This window comes from Microcaecilia unicolor, chromosome 3 (assembly GCF_901765095.1).
Source record: "Microcaecilia unicolor chromosome 3, aMicUni1.1, whole genome shotgun sequence".
Lineage (NCBI taxonomy): Eukaryota > Metazoa > Chordata > Amphibia > Gymnophiona > Siphonopidae > Microcaecilia > Microcaecilia unicolor.
Genome location: NC_044033.1, coordinates 42,828,437 through 42,852,730, shown reverse-complemented (window position 1 = coordinate 42,852,730; position 24,294 = coordinate 42,828,437). Strand labels below are relative to the sequence as shown.

Here is a 24,294-nt window from a genome sequence, read left to right as displayed (position 1 = left end):
ATAGCAACCATCTTAGATTTTAAACAATAGAAATTTACCTTTACTTATTAATATTTTCTGTATTTCATTTGTCTGTTTGGCTTGAGCTGGAATACTAAGCTGTGTAATGTGCAAAAACCTTTTTAGATATTATCTGTCGTATTACTTTTTTCTCCTTTTCTTTCTCCCTTTTGCCTCACACTCTTTACCTGACTGCATTTTCTGTCATTCCGTCCACACTTCCCCCCCCCCCCCCCAATTGCTATTCTTTTCCTCTTCCCATTTTTATTTACATTCATATAGGCTTTGTATTAGAGACAAGCTCCTTTAATTCCCTCTCCCTCCTCTGCTCTCCTCTCCTCCCCTCCCATCAGTCTTCATTGTTGCTTTGCACTCCCCCCCCCACCTGTCCCATGTTTTTAAAGGCCCATATGCTTTGCTAATTGATATGATTTTCTAGCATAGTGGCAGACTGCACATATTTGCTAAAGTTAAAAAAAAAGATGAGAAGCTTCTGTTTTATTGCAAGCCATCTGTTTTCTAGAGCCCTTAGCTACTATTCTGCATGGTAGATGATGGATTAGGGATATCAGTTGGCCTTCCAAAAAAGTTCAAGAGGAAATTCTAAAGGTTACAACAGAGGCGAATTAAGTTTACCCCTGTTGTCATCTTTGAATGAAGATGTCGATACTTAAATGAAGCATCAAATTAGACAAAGACTCGACATGGAGTCATGTTTCGGCATAGAATGCCTGCCTTAGGAGTCCTGAAAACTTTAGATGTAACACTCAAAGTTTCTGTCAGCTCCTTGTTAAATATTTGTCTAATTTGATGCGTGAATAAAGTTTGACCTCTGTTGTCGTCTTTGGAGACTCCTCTTGGACTCTTTTGGAAGGCCAACTGACATCCCTGTTCTGTTGTCCTTGTACTCGTGCTTTTACATAGAGTTCTTTTCCTTTGGACTGCATGGTAGATGATGTCACAGTGATTACAGTTGGAGGAGGAATGCATATGAAAGATGGCATACAGAGCAGCTGAAAATGCTGATATTATGTAAATGGAAGACAGGCGTTGGCCACTGTGAAAGGGATATAGTCTGCAAAGTTAAGGAATTTTGTGCAATATCAGAGATGCCTTATCAGAAGTGTATGCTAAGTTCCACATAAGGGTGAAATTTGGTGACACTGTAGTCTCACAAAGTACTTAATCTTATGGTTTATCCCATTATAACCTGTTTTTGAGGATGTGTCAGGAGCTGTTACAAACTGGAGAAAAGCATGATTTTAGGAGGCAATGAAGTGTTAAGCCTGTGAGAAATTCCAGGAAAAATTAGGGATCCATTTTAAATGATACAAAAAAAATAAGTAAAATGGAAGATAAACCTTTTTTTAGTAACATAGTAAGTGATGACAGATAAAGACATGAATGGTCCATCCAGTTTGCCCAACAGTCACATTCATTATCAATTCAAGGTTAAATCAACAATGAACATGATATTATGTACTTGATCATGACCTTTCTTTGGTGTTTCTGGGACATTGACCTTAGAAGTCTTCCCGGCTCTGTTCTAAAGTTCTGACTACTGGAGTTGCTGTCAGAGCTCACTCCAGCCTATCCGAATCCGTTTTGTCTTTTGCGGGACACAGACCATAAAGTCTGCTCAGTACTGCCCTCACATTGCAAATTACTGGTGTTTCTGTCGAAGCTCTCTCCAACCCATTCTACAACCGGATTGATATATATGCGTGTTGCGTTTTCGAGGGCCTTGGCATTCTATCAGGTTCTCGAGGCAGAACTGAAGTTCGTGAGCCCTTGGTCCACTGCCGAGGAGCGGCAGCGGCAGGCAAGACCACCCTGGAGCTGGGCATACGGAAAGACCGGACTGGAACTCTGGATTGGAAGTAGGCAACTGGAACCGGCAGGACAGGATCCACTTCACCTGCGCTTGGCCACTGTTCCGCTAGAGTTGAGCTCCAACGTGCAGGTGGCCGGCAGGACTTGCAGGACAGGGCCGGAACTGAAGAACCAGAGGACCCACCCTGGGTCTAGGAAACACGAGGAAGACTAGACTAGGAACTACACTCAGACAGTGTGCTGCTGCATAGCCACTAGCAAGACCCAGAAGACAGACCAAGGAACACAAGGTGTACATAAGCTAGCAGGAGCAAGGACTGGGGCAGCATACACACTAGGCAGAACGTGGATCCGGGAATACCCACAGGGTAAACCCTCTAGCTAGGTGGAGACAGGATACAGGAATAATCACCCAGGAAATACACACTAGCCAGACAGATACAGGATTCAGGATATACCCTCAGGATATACAAGCAGGGTAGGCACACAGGCTAGGCAGGGTTCAGGGTAAAGAGAGCAAACCAGGAATAACAGGCCAAGGGTCTTGGGCAGGCAGCACAGCAAACAGAGTAACCAGGAAGAACAGGCCAAGGGTCTTGGGCAGGCAGCACAGCAAACAGAGTAACCAGGAAGAACAGGCCAAGGGTCTTGGGCAGGCAGCACAGCAAACAGAGTAACCAGGAAGAACAGGCCAAGGGTCTTGGGCAGGCAGCACAGCAAACAGAGTAACCAGGAATAACAGGCCAAGGATCTTGGGCAGGCAGCAGAGCAAACAGAGTAACCAGGAATAACAGGCCAAGGGTCTTGGGCAGGCAGCAGAGCAAACAGAATAACCAGGAATAACAGGCCAAGGGTCTTGGTCAGGCAGCAGAGCAAACAGAGTAACCAGGAATATCAGGCCAAGGGTCTGAAGCCACAGCCGTTCCACACACTGACTGGGGTACTCACAAAGGCTGAGGCTTCACATACAGACAGAGAACAAACCCGGACAAAGGCTTCACCTCAACCCAGGGTAAGCCAGGGACAGAGGCTTCACCCCAACACAGGGTAAGCCTGGAGTAGAGGCTTCACCCCAAACACACAGGGTAAGCCAGGGACAGAGGCTTCACCCCAACACGGTAAGCCTGGAGCGGAGGCTTCACCCAAACACAGGGTAAGCCAGGAAGGACCCGCAGTCCACAGACAGACAGACAGTGGCAGGGAAGACCCCCCACGGAAGGACAACAGACACAGACACCGAAAGAAGCTGGGCAGGAACCCAGAGAAAGAGGCTAAGCAGTAGTGCAGCAGACACTTACTAACCTGACCTGGCCCAAGAGCATAACACTATGCAAAGGCCCTGACTGCAAGCACAGCACTTCCTTATGAAGGCTCTCACTGATGAGTCACCAGCAGCAGGACAGAAGCAGGAAGTACACTGACCCCAAAGAGAGGCTTGACACACATAGGAAGTGAGCTAGGAAGTGAGCCCACAGGAAAGACAAGCAGGAGCCATCTTGGAAGCTGGAACAGAACAGATGGAAGCCGTCTTGGAAACTGGCCAGGCAGGGAGGCATAGCCCACACAGGTGAGGTCTAGTGAGATAATCAGCGCAGAGACTAGAGACAAGACTAACACAAACACAGACAGAAGCCAGCAGAGCTGCTGACCCCCAGAAAGAAGGTAAGGCTGAGGGTGGTCACGGCCACAGACGTGACAATGCGGGACTTAGGCCGTACAAGCCAGCCCAGCACCGGTCTTAGTCGATACAGCCAGAGTTACCATCTAAGCACCACTTGATGTGCAAACACATATGCAACCCTTTATGTTTTGTTTTTTATACTATTCATTTTCTAATTAGAGATCCTCTGTGTTCAGTCCGCCAGTTTTTTTCTCCACCACCTCCCTCAGGATGAAATTCCAGGCATCAAGAACCTCAATTCATGTCCTCTAGTTTTACCATTTTCCCTTCTCTGGAAAATATTTGTTTCTATATTAGCTTTCAAGTATTTAAACATCTGTTTTATATCTCCTTTGTCCCTCCCCTCCTCTGTGGTACTCTCAAGCTAAATAGGTGTTAGATGAGGTATTATCCAGTCTGTCCTTTCTGAAATTCCTTCTTAAATTTCATTGCTATGCTATGTTCATTACTGTAAACCTGTTGTCATTTGGAAAAAGATCACATTTTGAGCAGCTTCCTCCAGGATGGTTCCCAATGTTCCAGGCCTCTGGTAAGGCATTGAAAGCTGGCGGTCATTGTTTAACTATTTCATAAAGTAAGTGAAGTTTCTGGAATCCAGTGGATTGCAGGATGCAAGACAGCATGGTTTCACTAGAGGCAGGTCTTGTCAGACAAATCTGATTACTTTCTTTGACTGGGTGATGAGCTGGATCAAAGGAGAGCTCTAGATGTGATGTACTTAGATTTTAGCAAAGCTTTTGACACAGTTCCCCATAGATGACTAATTACCCAGTCTGTAACTTAGGGCTCATACCAAGGCACTCAATTTAAGAACTGGTTGATTGGAAGGTGAAAGAGGGTAGCGGTAAATGGAGCTCACTCTGAGGAAAGAGATGTTCTGTAGGGTTCAGTTTTTGGGCTGGTTCTTTTTAATAATTTTGTAAGCAATATTTTTGAAGGACTGTCTGGTGAGGTTCGCCTCTTTGCAGATGATACCAAAATCTGCAATAGGGTATACACCCCTGATGGTGTGGATAGCATGAGGGAAGACCTGCAAAGCTTGAAGAATGAGCTAGAATTTGGCAGCTAAGGTTTAATGGCAAAAAGTGGAGGGTCATGTGTTTGGGCTGCAAAAGCCCAAGGGAATGGCACAGTTTAGGAGACGAAGAACTTCTGTGCACAAAAGAAGAATAGGACTTGGGGATAACATGAGGAACGACCTGTAAAGCTTGAAGAATGAGTCAAACTTTGGCAGCTAAGATTTAATGCTAATAAATGCAGGGTCATGCATTTGGGCTGCAAAGGCCCAAGGGAATGGTACAGTTTAGGAGTGAAGAACTTTTGTGCACAAAAGAGGAACAGGACTTGTGTATGATCGTATACGATTATCTTAAGGTGGTCAGACAGATAGGAAAGTTGATGGTGAAAGCTAGAATGATGCTTGAAAACATAGCAAGAGGAATGGCCAGTAGCAAAAAGGAGGTGAAGACTCTGATGAGACCTCATTTAGCATATTGTGCAAAATTCTGGAGACCACACCTTTAAAAAAAACATAAACAGGATGGAGTCTGTCTAGGGGACGGCTACCAAAATGATCAGTGGTCTTTGTCATAAAGTGTATGGGGACAGACTTAAAGGTTTCAACATGTATGCTTTGGAAGAAAGAAAGGAGAGGGGAGATATGATACAGACGTTTAAATACCTATGTGGCATAAATGCACAGGAGGTGAGTCTTTCAGTTGAAAGGAAGCTCTGGAATGAGGGGGCCTAGGATGAAGGTGAAAGGGGACAGTCACAGAAAGGGTGGTGAATTTGTGGAATGGCCTCCCAGTGGAGGTAGTGGAGATGAACACTGTAACTGAATTCAAGAAAGCTTAAGACAAGTACATATGATCTCTAGGGGATATTAGATACGGATGGGTAGACTGGATAGGCCATATGGCCCTTATTTTTCTGTGTTTTTATAAAACAATGTAGACCAGGGTGTCCAACTTTGGTCCTCAAGGGCCACAGTCCAGTCAGGTTTTCAGGAATCCCCAATGAATATGCACGAGATCTATTTGCATGCACTGCCCCATTTGCATAATCATTGTGGAAATCCTGAAAACGTAACCTGGCGAGGGCTGTGTTTGGACACCTCTGATGTAGACTATGATATTCACATATCATGGCCAACATTTGCTCATTAGTAGGAAATGGGAAAGAAGACATAGCCTTTGGCGGTTTGGTTTTTGTTAGCCAATATTCACTTCATCTGTGACCATATTTATTCATTTTTGTAATTTAATTTTTTTTAAACTTTTTATTTTATTTTTCATGAGTAACACAGGGTGGCTATGGCAATGATAAAATCCATTCAGTGTTGATGCAAATATTGCAGCTTAATGCATTATTTATTCATACATTAATATATGTGTGCATACCTCTGCTGCTGTGGCTGAACTCAGGAGATGATACAAAGACAGTCATCCTTAGTCTGACTGCTGTTGTGGGGGCAGGCCTGTTCATTCTGGGCCCAGACGCACTGGTTATGGACAGGCCAAAACCTGTAGATATACACTATAGTCACAGGGCAGGGACAGCCTCAGGCATCGTGCTTCCTAGATTCCCAACCAGCAGCAGCACCTGATACTAGCCTGGTGACCTGCTGCTGTGGCTGATCCTAGGAGACATTAGGGAGAAGCTAGATGGAAGGGTGGGTGGATTAACCTGGAGGGAGTAAGAAAGAAAACTGGAGAAAAGTGAAATAAAAGAATAAAAAGGAGCGCTGAGGTAAAACAAGAAAAAAAAGACCCAACAAGCACTGAGTAAAATATGTACAAAGAAAACAAAACATAAATAGTCAAAAGCGAACAAAGAGGTGCAAAAATGTTATGCTAGGTTGGCTGAATTCTATAGTATCCTACCTGCATGTGTTTAATCTCCTATAGATATATAGTACATAGTCAAGAAGTTTCATATGTCTGTGTTCACCTTTTGAAACCTGAAAACTAAGGTTTTGCATTTCTTTTTAAGTTATTTTCCAGATGATGCTACAGCTGAAATGTTGGAAGAATGGAAGCCTTTAATGTGTCCTTTTGATGTCACTATGCAAAAGGCCATTAGTTATCTAGAATTATTTCTGCCTACCTCCCTCCCTCCAGAGCTTCATTGTAAAGGTTTTAAGTAAGTATGTCATCAATAGCCTTTTATTTGTTCCTGTGGCTTAATATTCATTCATTCTAGCCATGCAATCTGAAGATCTCTCAGTCATCTTGTATGTATAAGATGATCAATAAATCTTAAATACATATAGATAGATATATCTGTATGTATCTATATAGCTGTGTACTAATTCTTGTACATATAACTATGTCCCTTTGCCATCAGCATTTAGAGACGATGCCAGAAAATGGTGGGTTAGGATACATAGAGGCAGTTCATCTAAACTGGCTGCCAAGGTTATGTATGCATGTGTTAAACATGTTCCCTGTTAAGTCCCAAAAGCTTTTTTTTGGCAGCTTTGGATAAAGCCATGAGACTGTGCAGAAGTTGAGCAAACAAAATTATCCATAAAAAATGAACCCCCTATTGAAAATTCCTGTCTATACCACTGCCTGATGGGATTTCTTACACCAGGTCTGAAACCAGTCATCTGATGTCTATAGTCACTGAATGATCACAATTGAGCCAGGTCAGCTCAGCAGTTCAAAATTCAGCTATGTGTTCTGTGCAGCATAGCCAACCAAACCTTTCAATATTTAAGCCATCTTAGTGGTTGGGTCCAGCCTGCTCTGTATCTTTTCATTACTATCATGGCAAACAAAAGATTCAACCACTGCTTAATTGTTGGTGGGTGGTCACTGCACCACTCTAACAAAATTGCTTTCTGTGCTAACACAAACATATATAGCATAAGAGTTGTTTAACTGTAGCATTGGTTCTTTGCTTTAGTACCAACCATTCGGCAAACAGGTAAAACTGTGGGAGAGATAGGAGATGTATATTCAGGATTCAGAATACATTATTGACCATTTTTTGAGCATTTGTAATTATCTATATAAATAAGTCTCACCTCAAACATTCTGAAGCTCACTCTGTGGCAGGGAAACACTGAAGCCCTGCACTGTTGGTAGGCTAGGCTGTCAGCACCACTCACTGTCACTCATGCACCACTCACTGTCACTCATAGACCCGCCCTCAGCCACACCCCTTCTGCACATAATTAGCAACCCTAACGTTCTAACTCAGCTGCAACTTCCAGTTTTGAAGTGGCAGAGATCGGAATTTTGTTTTTGAGGTGGCATAGATCGGAATTTCTCCCCATGAGTGTCTGCCCCGCCCTCACAGCACAACGTGATGACGTCCAGGCCGGAGCTATGACACTCAACGAATCGTCGGCCGCACTCCATCTCTCCCCTCCCAGTTCCCCCACCCTCCGACGCTACACCCCCCCCTGGCCGTACCTAAACGCCCACACCCGAAGTACCGTTGCTGTGTGCCCCATCCTCGCGTCACAGCGTCATGATGACGGGGACGGAGCACTTACACTCCAGGAAACACGATCGACGAACGCCACCGACGAGGCCGCACTGCTGGCACTCCCTTTCCCATTGCCTCTCACTGCCTCCTGCCGCTCCCTGGCCCGCCCTCCCTCTCTCCTCTCCAAGTTGCAGCCCCGCCCTTTGACCCACAGCACGTTGCTCGCGCTGGCCATCCCGGCGCCCTAATAGCAGAACCACAACGTGGATGCAGCACCTCACGCACGCTGTCTCCATAACTGCCCCCTCCTCTCCCAACTCGCCGGCGCCGCTGGACATCACTCAGCCCTCCCTCACTCACCCTCCTCCCCAATGTTCCCACTTGCTCCCGCTCGCCATCCCGCCGCGCCAACAGCACAACAACACCATGGATGCAGCACCTCACACGTTTCCTTTGCTTTGAGTGTATCGGAATGACGGCTGCACGCCGCAGGGGAAACAGAGATTACCCTAATTGCCTTCCTTCCTTACACTGGACTACATAGGCTTACTTCCACTCCTGTCTACTAAGACAGGGGAAGGAGGACGGTGAACGACAACGTGGATGCAGCACCTCACAGGTTTCCTTCGAATTCAGTGTGTGGCAATGACGGCTACATGGTGCAAGGGAAACAGAGATTACCCCCCCCCCCCCCCCCAACCTACTAGCCCGCCCCGCCCTCTCTCACTTACACACACACATACACGAACTCTCTCTGTGACACACATACATACAGACACACTCACTCACACACACACACAATCTATCTCTGTGGGCAAAATTCACAATGGAGAAGGGTAGCTAAGGGAAGTACAAGAGAACAATGGCAATTGTCCCCCATACACTCTCTCTCGCCGATTTTGGGCGTCCTCAACTGCTTTCCGTTGCGGGGATGACCAAAATTCACGGGGCGTGTTGGAAGCATAGTGAAGGTGGGACTGGGCTGTGCTTAACACATGAGCGTCCTCGTCCGATAGTGGAAAAAAGAAGGGCGTTCCTGACGAACACTTGGCCGACTTTACTTGGTCCTTTTTTTTTTTTACGACAAAGCCACAAAAATGTGCCCTAAATGACCAGATGACCACCGGAGGGAATGGGGATGACGTCCCCTTACTCCCCCAGTGGTCACTAACCCCCTCCCACCCTAAAAAATTATTAAAAAAAAATATTTTTTCCAGTCTATGCCAGCCTCAAATATCATACCCAGCTCCATGACAGCAGTATGCAGGTCCCTGGAGCAGTTTTAATGGGTACTGCAGTGCACTTCAGGCGGGCGGACCCAGACCCATCCCCCCCTACCTGTTACACTTGTGGAGGAAACAGCGAGCCCTCCAAAACCCACCAGAAACCCACTGTACCCACATCTAGGTGCTCCCCTTCATCCCTAAGGGCTATAGTAGTGGTTTACAGTTGTGGGGAGTGGGTTTTGGGGGGCTCAACACACAAGGTAAAGGAGCTATGCGCCTGGGAGCTTTTTCTGAAGTCCACTGCAGTGCCCCCTAGGGTGTCCGGTTGGTGTCCTGGCATGTGAGGGGGACCAGTGCACTACGAATGCTGGCTCCTCCCACGACCAAATGGCTTGGATTTGGTTGTTTCTGAGATGGCCGTCCTCTGTTTCCATTATCACCGAAAACTGGGGACGACCATCTCTAAGGTCGACCTAAATGTTGAGATTTGGGCGTCCCCGACCGTATTATGGAAACGAAAGATGGACGCTCATCTTGTTTTGATAATACGGGTTTCCCCGCCCCTTTGTGGGGACGTCCTGCGAGGACGTCCTCAGAAAAACTTGGGCACCCCGTTCGATTATGCCCCTCTATATCAGGTAGTGGATGTTATTCAAAAATAACATCTTGGGATCCCAGACCAGATGCATTCCACGTATTTGCAAAGGTGGAAAGAAGAGAAAAGGATAGCCAGCATGGTTAAAAGGTGAAGTGAAAGAGGCTATTACAGCCAAAAGAATGTCCTTCAAAGAATGCAAAAAAGGACCCAAATGAGGAAAACAAAAAGCAACATAAGCACTGGCAAGTCAGATGCATAGCATTAGTAAAGCTAAAAGAGAATATGAAGAGAAACTTGCTGCAGAGGCTAAAACTCACAGTAACAACTTTTTCAGGTACATCGGAAGGAGTAAGCTTGCGAGGGAATCCATGGGACCGTTAGATCACAAAAGAGCAAAAGGGGCACTCAGGGAGGACAAGGCCAGTAGTGGAAAAACTGAATGAATTCTTTGCTTCGGTCTTTATGGAAGAAGATGTAAGAGATCCACCTGTACCGGAAATAGTTTTCAAGGGTGGTGATGCGGAGGAACTGAAAGAAATCTTGGTGAACCTGGAAGATGTACTGAGCCAAATCGACAAATTTAAACCGTAGTAAATCACCTGGGCTGGATGGCATGCATCCAAGGGTACTCAAAGAATTCAAGCATGAAATTGCTGATCTGCTGTTAGTAATATGTAACCTGTTGTTAAAATCATCTATAGTACCTGAAGATTGGAGGGTGGCCAATGTAACGCCGATTTATAAAAAGGGTTCAAGGGGTGATTTGGGAAATTACAGAACAGTAAGTCTGACTTCAGTGCTGGGAAAAATAGTGGAAACTATTATAAAGAATAAAATTACGGAACACATAGATAAACATGGATTAATGGGACAGAGTCAGCATGGGTTCAGCCAAGGGAAGTCTTGCATCACCAATTTGCTTCATTTCTTGGAAGGCGTGAATAAACGTGGATAAAGGTGAGCTGTTTGATGTAGTGTATCTAGATTTTCAGAAAGCGTTTGATAAAGTTCCTCATGAGAGACTCCTGAGAAAATTAGAGAGTCATGGGATAGGAAGCAATGTTTTCCATTCTTTGAAAGACATTAGGAATTGGTTATTGAACAGAAAACAGAGGGTAGGGTTAAATGGTCCTTTCTCTCAATGGAGGAGGGTGACAGTGGAATGCCGCAGGGATCAGTACTGGGAGTGATGCTATTTAACATATTTATAAATGATCTGGAAATCGGAATGAAGAGTGAGGTGATGAAATTTTCAGATGACACAAAAATATTCAAGGTTGATAGAACACGTGTGGACTGTGAAATATGGTAGGAAGACCATAAGAAATTGCAGGAAGACTGGGCAACCAAATGGCAGAAGAAATTTTAATGTGGACAAATGCAAGGTGATGCACATTGGAAAGAAAAATCCAAATCATAGTTACCTGATGCTAGAGTCCACCTTGGAGGTCAGCAACCAAGAAAAAGATCTAAGTATCGTTGTAGATAATACGCTGAAATATTCTGCTCAATATGTGGTGGCAGCCAAAAAAGCAAACAAGATGCTAAGAATTATTAGGAAAGGGATGGTGAATAAGACTGAAAATACTATAATGCCTCTATATTGCTCCATGGTGTGACCTCACCTTGAGTACTGTGTTCAGTTCTGGTCACCGTATTTCAAAAAAGATATAGCAGAATTAGAAAAGGTTCAAAGAAGAGCGACCAAAATGATAAAGGGGATGGAACTCCTCTCATATGAGGAAAGGTTGAAGAGGTTAGGGCTCTTCAGCTTCGAAAAGAGACAGCTGAGGAGGGATATGATTGAGGTCTACAAAATCCTGAGTGGTGTAGAAGAGTAGAAGTAAATTGGTTTTTTACTCGTTCCAAAAGTACAAAGACTAGGGGATACTCAAGGAAGTTACATGGAAATACTTTAAAACAAATAGGAGGAAATATTTTTCACTCAACAAATAGTTAAGCTCTGGAACTCTTTGCCAGAGGATGTGGTAACAGCATATCTGGATTTTAAAAAGGTTTGGACAAGTTCCTGGAGGAAATGTCTATAGTCTGCTATTGGTGCAGACATGGGTAAGCAACTGCTTGCTCTGGAATTTGTAGCATGGAGTGTTACCACAATTTGGGTTTTTGCCAGGTACTTGTGACCTGGTTTGGCCACTGTTGAAACAGTATACTGGTCTGTATGGACCATTGGTGTAACCCCCAGTATGGCTACTCTTAAGTTCTTACGTTCATTGGGAGTTGTATTTTCATCTTTTTAGATGAGGGAAGACTTCAAAGATAGATCTGAATAAGGAGCAATATACAAGCAGCTAAACATGCATCAGTGACAACTTTAATATATCCTTAATTAGACCAGTATGGGTGGGAATGTCTTGCAGACTGGATGAGCCAATTATTCCTTATCTGCCATCATTTACATTCTCTTTGCTATATAGATCCAGCGTAATTAGTGTCATAATGAGGGGTTCATCTGTTTTTATGTTTTGAATAATTGAAGAAGACAAATGCTTGTGAGGTCTTTCTTTTTTTTCACTTTTTCATTTCAGTATATATAAACGGAGGCAACCTTGATTAGGAAATTAATCATATATTGTAACATCAAATAATACGTTAAGACAAGAAAAAGAATACTACTAAAGTTAGACTATTAAAGTTGGAAGAATTTAGCAGAAAAGTGAGGAGTACTACAAATGAAACTGGTGAAAACTAGTATTAACACTGATATAAGTGCAGAAGTATTTCCATACTGGGACAGACTGAAGGTCCATCAAGCCTAGCATCCTGTTTCCAACAGTGGACAATCCAGGTTACAAGTACCTGGCAAAATCCCCCCAAAATACAGTACATTTTATGCTGCTTATCCTAGAAATAAGCAGTGGATTTTCTCCAAGTCAATCTTAATAATGGCTTATGGAATTTTATTTAGGAAGCTATCCAGACATTTTTAAAACCCCGCTAAGTTAACTGCTTTTACCACATTCTCTGCCAACGAATTCCAGAGTTTAATTACATGTTGAATGAAGAAATATTTTCTCCGATTTGTTTTAAATGTACTACTTTGTAGCTTCATTGCGTGCCTCCTAGACCTAGTATTTTTGGTGATTCACGTCTACCTGTTCAGCTCTACTCATTATTTTATAGACCTCTATTGTATCTCACTTCAGCCGTCTTTTCTCCAAGCTGAAGAGCCCTAGCCGCTTTAGCCTTTCCTCATAGGGAAGTCATCCCATCCCCTTTGTCATTTTCGTCACCCTTCTCCGTACCTTTTCTAATTCCATTATATCTTTTTTGAGATGCAGTGACCAGAATTGCACACAGTATTCAAGGTGCGGTCTCGCCATGGAGAGATACAAAGGCATTATCACGTCCTCATTTTTGTTTTCCATTCCTTTCCTAATAACGCTTAACATTCTATTTGCTTTCTTAACATTCTATTTGCTTTCTTAGCCATTGCCACACACTGAGCAGAGGGTTTCAATGTATCATCAACGATGACGCCTAGATCCCTTTCCTGGTCGGTGACTCCTAATGTGGAACCTTGCATCACATAACTGTAGTTCAGGTTCCTCTTCCAACATGCATCACTTTGCAGTTCCTCACATTAAATGTCATCTGCCATTGGATGCCCAATCTCTTAAGGTCCTCTTGTAATTTTTCACAATCCTCTCGCTAATTAGCAACTTTTGAATAACTTTGTGTTGTCATCAAATTTAATTACCTCATTAGTTACTCCCAGCTCTAGATTATTTATAAATATGTTACAAAGCAGAGGTCCCAGCACAGACCCCTGGGGAACATTTCAATATTTATAAACAAATAATAAAAAAAAGAAAAAGAACAAACAAAGCATCAAATAAGACAAAGAAATAAATTTAGCTCTTCCTCAGACCACAACAAATGGGGAAAAAGGAGGAGGGGGGCTAACATTTCTGAGGACTCAATGTTTTAGAAAAAATACAAAGACTATGGCCTGGTCTATTAAACACGTTAATTTATCATAGCGCATCTATACAGCAGAAACTAATTGGATAATTTTTTTTGATCCAAAAGAAATGTGAGTTGATCGGGTTCATAGAAAACATATTTGTTATTCATATAGTGAACAATACACTTACATGGATATACAAGAAGAAACTTTGCACCAATAGCCTTAGTTTCTTCATTTAACCAGTTTTAATCCACAATAGAGCACTACCTCCTATCCCATGACTCTCCAATTTCCTCAAGAATCTTTCATGAGGTACTTTGTCAAACGCCTTTTGAAAATCCAGATACACAATATCAACCAGCTCACCTTTATCCGCATGTTTGTTCACCCCTTCATAAAAATGTAGTAGATTGGTGAGGCAAGATTTCCTTTCACTAAAGCCATGTTGGCTTTGTCTCATTAATCCATGCTTTTGAATATGCTCTGTAATTTTGTTCTTTATAATAATCTCTACCATTTTGCCCGGCACTGACGTCATAATTTCCCTGATCACCTCTGGAACATTTTAAAAATCAGTGTTACGTTGGCTACCCTCCAATCTTCCGATACCATGCTTGATTTTAAAGATAAATTACATATTAAAATAGTTCTGCAAGTTCATTTTTCAATTCTATCAGTTCTCTGGGATGAATACCATCCAGTCCAGGTGATCTGCTACTCCTCAATTTGTCAAATTCTGCCATTACACCTTTCAGGTTAAAAGAGATTTCATTCTGTTTCTCTGACTTGTTAGCTTTGAATACAATTTCTGGCACTGATATCTCTCCCAAATCTTCCTTGGTGAAGACCGAAGTAAAGAATTAATTTGTTCTGTCCGCTATGGCGTTGTCTTCCCTGAGTGCTCTTTTTACCTCTCAGTCATCTAGTGGTTCAACTGATTCTTTTGCCGTCATCTTGCTTTTAATATACCTAAAAAAGTTTTTACTAAGTGTTTTTGCCCCCATCGCAATCTTTTTTTCAAAGGCCCTCTTTGCCTTCCTTATCAGCGCTTTGCATTTGACTAGCCATTCCTTATGCCAGAGGTTTTCAACCCAGTCCTCAGGGCACACCCAGCTAGTAGGGGTTTTCTGGATTTCCCCATTGAATTCAATGAGAATATCCTTGAAACCTCTACTGGCTGGGCGTGCCCTGTGGTCTGGGTTGAAAACCTCTGCCTTATGCTGTTTCTTATTATTTAAAGTCGGATTCTTCTTCCATTTTATGAAGGATTTTTCTTTAGCTGTAATGGCATCCTTCTCTTCTCTTTTTAACCATGCCTGCTGTTGCTTGGCCTTCCTTCAGTACATGGAATATAACGCCTGGGTTTCCAGGATGGTGTTTTTGGACCACATCTGCGCATGATGTAAATGTTTGACCTTTCGCAGCTGCTCCTCTCAGTTCTTTTCCCCCCACCATTCTTCTTATTTTATCATAGATTCCTTTTTGAAAGTTAAATGCCTAATGTATTGGATTTTCAGTGTCTACTTACTCCAGAGCCGATATGAAATCTGATCATATTATGATCACTGTTATCAAGTGGCCTCAGCACCATTACCCCCTGCACCATATCATACGTTCCACTAAGGACTAGTCCTAGAATTTTTCCTCCTTTTGTTGGCTCCTGTACCAGCTGCACCATAAAGCGGTCCTTGATTTCGTCAAGGAACTTTATATCCTTAGCATGCCCTGATGTCACACCAGCACCAGCCACATAATGTTAAACCTATCTGTGTTCTTAGCCATTGGAATGAGCAGAGTTTGCAGCTCTTTCAAATTCTGAATCAAGGAAAAAAAGAAGTTGTGACAGCTCAAAGAAAATATAATATTTACCATCCAGCAAACACAGGAAATCTGACATTATGTTGTGATATCCAATGAGATTTTTCCTAGTACATCCAAAGAAATGTCTGAGCTCTGAATGTGTTTACACATAGGCAGTATCTGCATTTTTTTGGGGGGTTGTGAAACTTGGCCTGATGCTTACTTTTAAACAAAACAAACAAACAAATAAATACAAAAAGTGGCAGAAGGCGTCCCAGTCTTGGTTGAAGACAAAGCTTATCAAAATTGTGGCTCATTTATTCATCTCCTCTTTGTCCTCAAGCAATCCTGTAAGATCCAGGCTTCCAAGGAAAAAATTCCATGGGTATTTGTTCTCTGGGTTTGCACTCATCTCCTAAATGATAGGAAAAAGATTGTTATATGGAGGCATAGAAAGGTAAAGGTATGCAAGCACCAGTTCATTAACGAGGATAAGTACTCATTTACCACCGAAAAGTGGATGGATGGCTAAGTTTGCCCAAGGCTGGCTATCTGACAGCAATCCTGGTGAGGGGTTCTAACTCAGGTCTTGGGCACTTTAGGCAGGTGATCTACTGATTGTACCAGAAGACATAGCTTCATCTAAAATAGTCAGGGTTTCTAGTAGGCATTGTTTAAGCAAATCCACCAAAGATATAAGAAAAACCATAAGAAAATTCACATTTCTCAGATTTAAAGACCTAGAGGAATTAAGATTGTCTGACGTCCTGGAACAGCTTAACTTGCTACTAAGTTTTTTTTTAGTTTTTATCCCTTGGGAATTTACACTCCTTTCCTGCATCTGAGAATGAGCCAATTTGTCCAATGTTATTATAGAAACTGTAGACAGTTTAGGCCCTGTAAGTTGGGGCATGCAAGACACTGGTGGCTTGTGAGCTGGGACTGGAGTCATTGCTCATGTCTGGACTCTGTATGATGTCATCTTCAGTGGAGTGGATTTGTGTTATCATATAATGGGTACACTGAACAGAACAGAGTTCAAAGATATTGCAGAGTCCTGATTTGATTTATTTACTCTATACCACCTTACACCAGAAGGCATCAAAGCAGTTTACATAGTTACATTAAAAAAAAAAACCCAAAACAACATACAGTAAGAATAAAGAAAATAAATAAAAATGCAATACATAATTGCAATTGATAATTTTTTGCATTATATACTGATAATATTTAAGAGTTCAGACAAAATGATGAGTATAGAGCCAAGTCTTTAGAATTTTTTGAAACTGATAATTAGTCAAACTTTGTGTATCCTCTGGTAACTGATGCTATCCAAGGACCAAAGTAAGATTTCTGTTGTGAGCTGCTGTAAGGCAGGTTGCCTAGTTTGGAAGGACAACTGGGTGCCTATCAGGCTTATTTTCGAAAGAGAAGGGCGCCCATCTTTCGACACAAATTGGGAGATGGGCGTCCTCTCAGGGTCGCCCAAATCGGCATAATCGAAAGCCAATTTTGGGCGTCCCCAACTGCTTCCCGTCGCGGGGACAAACAAAGTTTCCAGGAGCGTGTCGGAGGCATAGCGAAGGCGGAACTGGGGTGTGCTTAACAGTTGGGTGTCCTCGAGCAATAATGGAAAAAAGGGTGTCCCTGACGAGCACTTGGCCGACTTGGCCCATTTTTTCTTACGACCAAGCCTCAAAAAGTTGCGTGAACTGACCAGATGACCAGCAGAGGGAATTGGGGATGACCTCCCCTGACTCCCCCAGTGGTGACTAACCCCTTCCCACTCTGAAAAAAATAACTTTAAAAACTTTTTTTGCCAGCCTGAAATGTCATACTTCGGTCCATCGCAGCAGTATGCAGGTTCCTGGGAGGCATAGCGAAGGCATGGATGTCCTTCTTTCAAACATTTTGGATGTCCTGAACTGCCCCCCCCCCCCCCCCCCACAGGGATGGCCAAATTTCAAGTGAGTGGAGTGGAAGAGTTGCCTAGTGGTTAGAGCACTGGTCTTGCAATCCAGAGGTGGCTGGTTCAAATCCCACTGCTGCTATTTGTGATCCAAAATCCAAATAAATAAAGGGGGTGTCGGAGGCATAGCAGGCATGGACGTCCTTCTCACAGAAACATCCACATTTTGGACGTCCTCAACTGCCATCGCAGGGACGGAGGCATAGTGAAGGACGTCCTTCACCCATACTCTTTAAAAAAAAAAAAAAAAAAAAAAAAGACGTCCCTGATGAGCACTTGGGACGTTTTCACCTGGATTTGTATTTTTCTAAGGTTGTAGATGGCAATTTATTTAAGGTTGTAGACAGCTATTATAAACTCAGCTTGTCTGCATGTATGAAGCCGTCTTTGGCATGCACAGAGCAGCCATGCATAATGCTTGGCTTCTCTGCACTGGCTTCCCCTCCTTAGGAAGGAAATCATGTGCAAATGAGCTAACAGTGAGCAGCTCATTTGCATGCGATTTCCTTCATGCATGCCCGTTCCTTTCTGGATCACTAAGGGATCGGTAAGGGAAGGGCTTTTTCCGTTCAGTTAGTGCATCAGTTAGTCCACTGCAGTGCCCCCTAGGGTACCCGGTTGGTGTCCTGGCATGTCAGGGGGACTAGTGCACTACAAATACTGGCTCCTCCCACGACCAAATGAGTTGGATTTGGTCATTTTTGAGATGGGCGTCCTTGGTTTCCATTATCGCCGAAAACCTGGCACGACCATCTGTAAGGTTGACCATCTCAACATTTATGTCGACCATCTCTAAGGTCAACCTAAATGTTTAAATTTGGGCGTCCCTGACTGTATTATCAAAATGAAAGATGGACGCCCATCTTGTTTCGATAATACGGGTTTCCCCGCCCCTTCACGGGGACGTCCTGTGAGGATGCCCTCAGGAGAACTTGGGCACCCCGTTCGATTATGCCCCTCTATTTGTCTTTGTGAAATAGCCTTGTAAAAGCTGCAGAAATTGTGGTTATAATGAAGCCATGAAAGTTTACACACAAATTCTTTGTTTTCATTGTGTTGCATGGAAATTATTCATTTCTTGACACACTTCTTTTTAGAATTCTCTTTAGTTTCTCTCTTTAAGTCTGCCTTTACTCTTTTTTTTATAGAATCCTCATTAGAAATAGACTAGCTTCTAGATCATGATTCAGAAAGGTGAAGTCCCATTTGGGCAGTGTTTTCTCTGAGTTGTGCAACTGAAATCCTATCACTGTATACAAGTGATTCATACTACCCATAACTTTCTGCTGCCAGGCTAATGTTTCTAGGCACAGGGCAGTGATGTCAGTTAAGGTCAGTGAATCAATAGAAGAGCATCATGGACTGCTTTCAGGGAACATTTTGTTCATGATTCTTGCCAAGAGAATGGATTTATATTTTTTTTATTATGGTTCAGATTTTTTTTAAACTGATGAAATTGAGGTTAAAAAGTACCTGTCACAAAACGCCTAGCCACTCACCTGGGGTTACCCCGCGGCCACTTAGAGGGTCTATCTCCAGCATAGCTCAGGTCCACCTGCACCTGCCGCCTGTGCTGTACACTAGTACCCTCCTCCCACTGACTGGGTCACAACCTCCTCTAGGTAAGTCTCCCACTCACGCATTATCCCCAGTGATTTCTAGGTTTCTGGGGCCACACTCCCAGTGGTTGCACAGTTCCCATAAGGCACTCACAGACCCAACACACAAACCATCAAGATTCTTTATCAGTCCAGACAAAGAAGCAATAAACTAAAATTGCTTATTGTCTTAAAAATTGAACAGTGTAACATAAAAGTGCAATCAGCAAGCAATAACAGGTAACTGAAATATGGATCAATTATAATACTAACTAAACATTTGTTTTACTTTTTAAAATGTACCTGGGAAGATCAGGACATATAATTCACTGAGTCTCAGCAAACAGATCTTTCTCTTTTCTCCCTGGCTAAGCCAGTAGTCTCCAAATCAAAATGAGCTTCTGGGCCAACCAGAACATGAAAATTTCAAAAATATACTGCTTCTTGCCTCCTGTTTGTGTTAAACTAAAGAGAGAACATTTCATTTGTTTTCCTGTAACAGCTTACAATAAAAAAAACACCACCTGCTAGCCAAATAGGAGAAATACACTTCAATACATAATTAATACATAATTAATGCAGGAAAATATCCAATACATTTTACAGGCTTAAAACACACTATTTCTTCACAGTACCTGATAAGGTTCTGCTACTCTTGCCAGGGTCTCCCAGTGAACCATCTCTCTATAATATATCAGCATTCAGCTTTGCTACTTAACTTTTTCCACTTTCACTACACCTATATAAACCCTCTTCTCAAGTCACTAATTGACTGTCTGTTTCTTCATGGTGTTCAAGCTGCTTTTACGTATTTCTAAGTGTATTCATTTTGCTGCTCCTCTCCTTGCTTATATCTGTGCAGCCCTGCTTGTGAATGCCACTTTTAAGATAAGTTATTCTTTTCTGTACCCTTTCACCTCCACTGTGAGCTCCTGTCGCCATGCTTTTCACTTGTTACCCCTTATGTCAGGAATAGACTTCTTAGCTGGTGTGTCATGATCCCAAATCAGGTCTGAAAATCACATTTTCAAGGCTACTGTTTCATCCACTCCCAGCCTTTGTTTGTTTGTGTGTGTGCGTGTTATTTATTTATTTTTTTACCATTATTAATAAATGAAATTTTTTAGGACTCTTTTATATATTTGTCTTGACTATATTGTAAGTGTTATGCAGAAGAGACTATATCTTATGTGTATCTGTATAAAATAGCACTAGGAAAATAGTAAGTAGTAAGTTACATAGTAACATAGTAGATGATGGCAGATAAAGACCTGTACAATCCATCCAGTCTGCCCCACAAGATTAACACGAACATATAGTATGATGTAATACTACATATGCACAGAGAAAAAATATCCGGCAGAAGGCGGAGAACTCTAGATGCCCCACGGACAACAACAAGAAATAAAATAAAAGTGGGAGGACGACTAAGGATTTCAAAGACTGAAAGGATATATAATAATAAAGATGTTTATTGAGGTATAAAGACTCGACACAACGTCGTGTTTCGGCCATTAGGCCTGCATCAGGAGTCTTAATGCCGAATGCTTTTGAGAACTATTTGATGAAGGCAAATCCTCAACAAAGGGAGGTCTTTAGAAAGACCGTTGTGAAGGTGAGCGTGCTTCGTTGTCTCCTCTGACACAACGCTTGTATAGAATGCTGCAATAAGCCATACTACATATGCATACTTAATCTTGATTTGTCCTTGCCATTTTCAGGGCACAGACTGTAGAAGTATGCCTGAGACTGGCTTTGCTTCCCAATTACTGGAGTTGCAATCTAAGCACTTCTAAGTTGGTTTGGTTCCATTCTTTCTATTCAGGATACCTTTGTGTTTATCCCAAGCATTTTTGAATTCCATTACCATTTTCATCTCCACCTCTTGCGGGAGGGCATTCCAGGTATCTACCACCCTCACCATGAAAAAGTACTTCCTGATATTATTCCTGAGTCCCCACACCCCCCTCCAATCAACCTCAGTTCATGTGCTCTAGTTCTGCCACCTTCCCGTCTCTGGAAAAGGTCTGTTTGTATATTAATACCTTTCAAGTAGTTGAATGTCTATATCTTATCGCCCCTGTCTCTTCTTTTCTCCACAGTATACATCTGGGCATCAAATCTCTCCTCGTACGTCTTGTGGTTCAAACTCCATACCATTTTCGTCGCTTTTCTCTCAACCACTTCGTCTTTCTACATTATTAAGGGACAGAAAAAAAGTCCACTGTCCAGGGAAATGTTCGAATGAGGCCCTGACCCTTTGAATCATGATTTGTTGTGACTTGAACTCCTAATTTGTCTTTGCTTTTTATTTTGTATTACCTCCTGTATATACTCCCTATGCTGGAGTGGAGCAGGCTCTTATGGCAAGTACATTCATTGAAATGCTTTGACTATTAGTTAAACTATGAGATACTTTCATTTCACTTTTGGCAGCACTCTGAGTCAGCCTGAGCCAATGTTCTTTATTCTGCTTTCATTTTTTTACTGAATTCCCTGTGGCCAGCGTACCTTGTCCTTTGACTCTTCAGTGTGATAAAAATTATGAAATAACATTTACCATCTGAAAGAGAAAAAAATTAACTGTACTTAGTATATTTAATATGTTTTATTCTTGCAGGCTTTGGTTTGATGAGTTAATGGGTCTTTGGACTTCAGTTCAGAATCTTCCTCAATGGGAAGGGGTATGTACTCTTTACTTTTGCGTTATAGCAGTTAAATTAAAATTGTTGAAGATTTTATTGTAGTTTATATGTTTGAAGAACTTTAAAATTATTATCCAATGTAATAGCACTAATTAATTTGTTAGATGCTTTTCTTTTACCCATATATAAAAAGGAGTAAACTTTTTTTTTAATTTCTTTATTTATCAATTTTAACATTCATAATATTTACTTATGAGTGATAATACACAAATATGGAAATTACAAAAAATCAAATAGAGTCTGCAAATTAACATTGCGAAATAATATTCTATTCTAACGCCCACAATTTAGGTAATTGATCCAAGACTTTAGGAAATACAATATAACACCAAACATTTTATATCAAAAAGAACAGCTTGATTCCCAAGCGGCTAACTCAGCTCTGCCATACAGTGTTGCATATGTGACTAAACTTGTACATTAACCTCTTCTCTGCTTAATAAGAAATCTTCCAGCTGTTTTGGGTCAAAAAATTGATATTGCTTAGACTGAAATTTTATCCTACATACACATGGAATTCTTAGAAGAAAATCTGCGCCTATAGCATTAACTCTAGGGCGTAAAGATAAAAAAATCTTACGTCTCTGTTGAGTATCTCTAGCTAAATCAGGGAAAACTCTAATTTTTGAACCCAAAAACAGGGAGTCTAAATGCCTCAAAGAAAGCTTAAGGACAGGAAAGGAGTAAACTTTTAGCTTCATTGTTTCTTCCACAAACACATTGGTCACTCAAAGAATAGACCAGCCATTTATAAAGTTTTGTTTAATTCTTGTTTTTTCAATCTTTTCATACAAGAAATGTTTGATATTAAAATAAGTAAAACAATAAACATTTTTTACCATTCATAATGGACTTCAATATGGTGATAGACTTGAGCTGTGTAATTGTAATTGCATGTTATGGGTACATAAAAAAATAAAGTGAGTGACATACAGAAAGGAGTTAGCTAGAAATGGAGAACATGATGACGGAAAAGAACCTATGGTTCAAGTAGACGGCCTGATTTACTTCTGTTAGAATGCTCTTTACCAGTGGTGCCTAAACCTGTCCTTTGGAACACCCCAACCAGGATACGGTACGTGATATATGTGCACGTGCTGCCTCAAATGTGTGCAAATATTTCATGTATATTCAGTGTAGATTTGCTGAAAGCTGACTTGCTTTGGATGGTTTGGGAATCAGTCATATGCCCAGTTGATCTGACTTTCCCTTTTTTTGACAACCATGGATCCTCTATACTTTGTTTTATGTTTTCCTGACTTAATTTTACTATTTTTGCCTCAATATTATGACCTTTTGTTCTGGGAACTAGCTACAAACAGTAATAGATAATGATAGTCACCAAATTTTACTGCAACCGTTTCATGCTACCTGCTTGATCGATCTACTTTAAATTGTAACAGTCATGGTGGGTTTCATTATTATTAAGTCATTGTATTGTCCTAACTGTACAGAAAGGTAGCTGTTTTAATAGTATGCCTATGGGAAATGATGAAACTAACTTTCTGCTGGGTAAATGTTAAAGCATGTAGATACTGAAATATGTTTCTCTCTTCTAGCATTTAGTCAACTTGTTTGCTCGCTTGGCTACTGATAACATTGGGTACATAGATTGGGATCCATATGTGCCAAAGGTATATAGTTCTATCAATTTTTACATTTTCTATTTCTGTTGCAAAATACTGTCACTTATGTAATCTACTTCATATTTGATGTGGCCTCAGAAAATGCCATGTGTAATGAACTTAAGGGTCCTTTTACTAAGCTGTGGCAAAAAACAGGCTTTAGCACACCCTTGCGTGGGGTTTTCCCACATCCTAAGGCCATTTTTGCCACAGCTGTGAAATGGCAGATTTTCAATTTTTTTGAATTAAGAACATGAGAATAGACATACTGGGTCAAACCAATGAACCATCTAGTCAAGTACCCTTCTTCCAGCAGTGGCCAGTTAAGGTCATAAGTACCTGACCGAAACCCAAATAGTAGCAGCATTCCATGCTACCAAGACCAGGAAAAGCAGTAGCTTCCCCATATCTGTCTCAATAGCAGACTGTGGACTTTTCCTCCAGGAACTTGTCCAAACCTTTTTTGAAACCAGATATGTTAACTGCTGTTACTACATCTTCTGACAAAGAGTTCCAGAACTTAACTATTTGTTAAGTGAAAAAATATTTCCTCCTATTTGTTTTAAAAGTATTTCCATGTAACTTCCTTGAGTGTCCCCTAGTCTTTGTACTTTTGGAATGAGTAAAAAAAAATAGATTTACTTCTTCACCACTCAGGGTTTTGTAGACCTTAATCATATCTCCCCTCATCTGCCTGTTTTCCAAGCTGAAGAGTCATAACCTCTTGAGCCTTTCTTCATATGAGAGGAGTTCCATCCCCTTTATTATTTTGGTTGCTTTTATTTGAACTTTTTCTAATTCCACTATATCTTTTTTTGAAAATATGATGACCAGAATAGAACATAATACTCAAGATGAGGTCACACTATGGAGCGATATAGAAGCATT

The 24,294-nt window shown here is 41.7% G+C and overlaps 1 protein-coding gene across 2 annotated transcripts in view; it reads left to right on the top strand.

Annotated features, from left to right (window-relative positions):
* The window catches only part of PSME4 (proteasome activator subunit 4), a 363,943-nt gene that overhangs the window by 95,353 nt on the left and 244,296 nt on the right, over window positions 1–24,294 (top strand). For both annotated transcript variants that reach the window (XM_030195844.1, XM_030195843.1), the window contains 3 exons: window positions 6,509–6,658; window positions 21,697–21,760; window positions 23,341–23,415. In XM_030195844.1, the coding sequence (XP_030051704.1) occupies window positions 6,509–6,658; window positions 21,697–21,760; window positions 23,341–23,415 (289 nt within the window). The remainder of the gene's footprint in view (window positions 1–6,508; window positions 6,659–21,696; window positions 21,761–23,340; window positions 23,416–24,294) is intronic.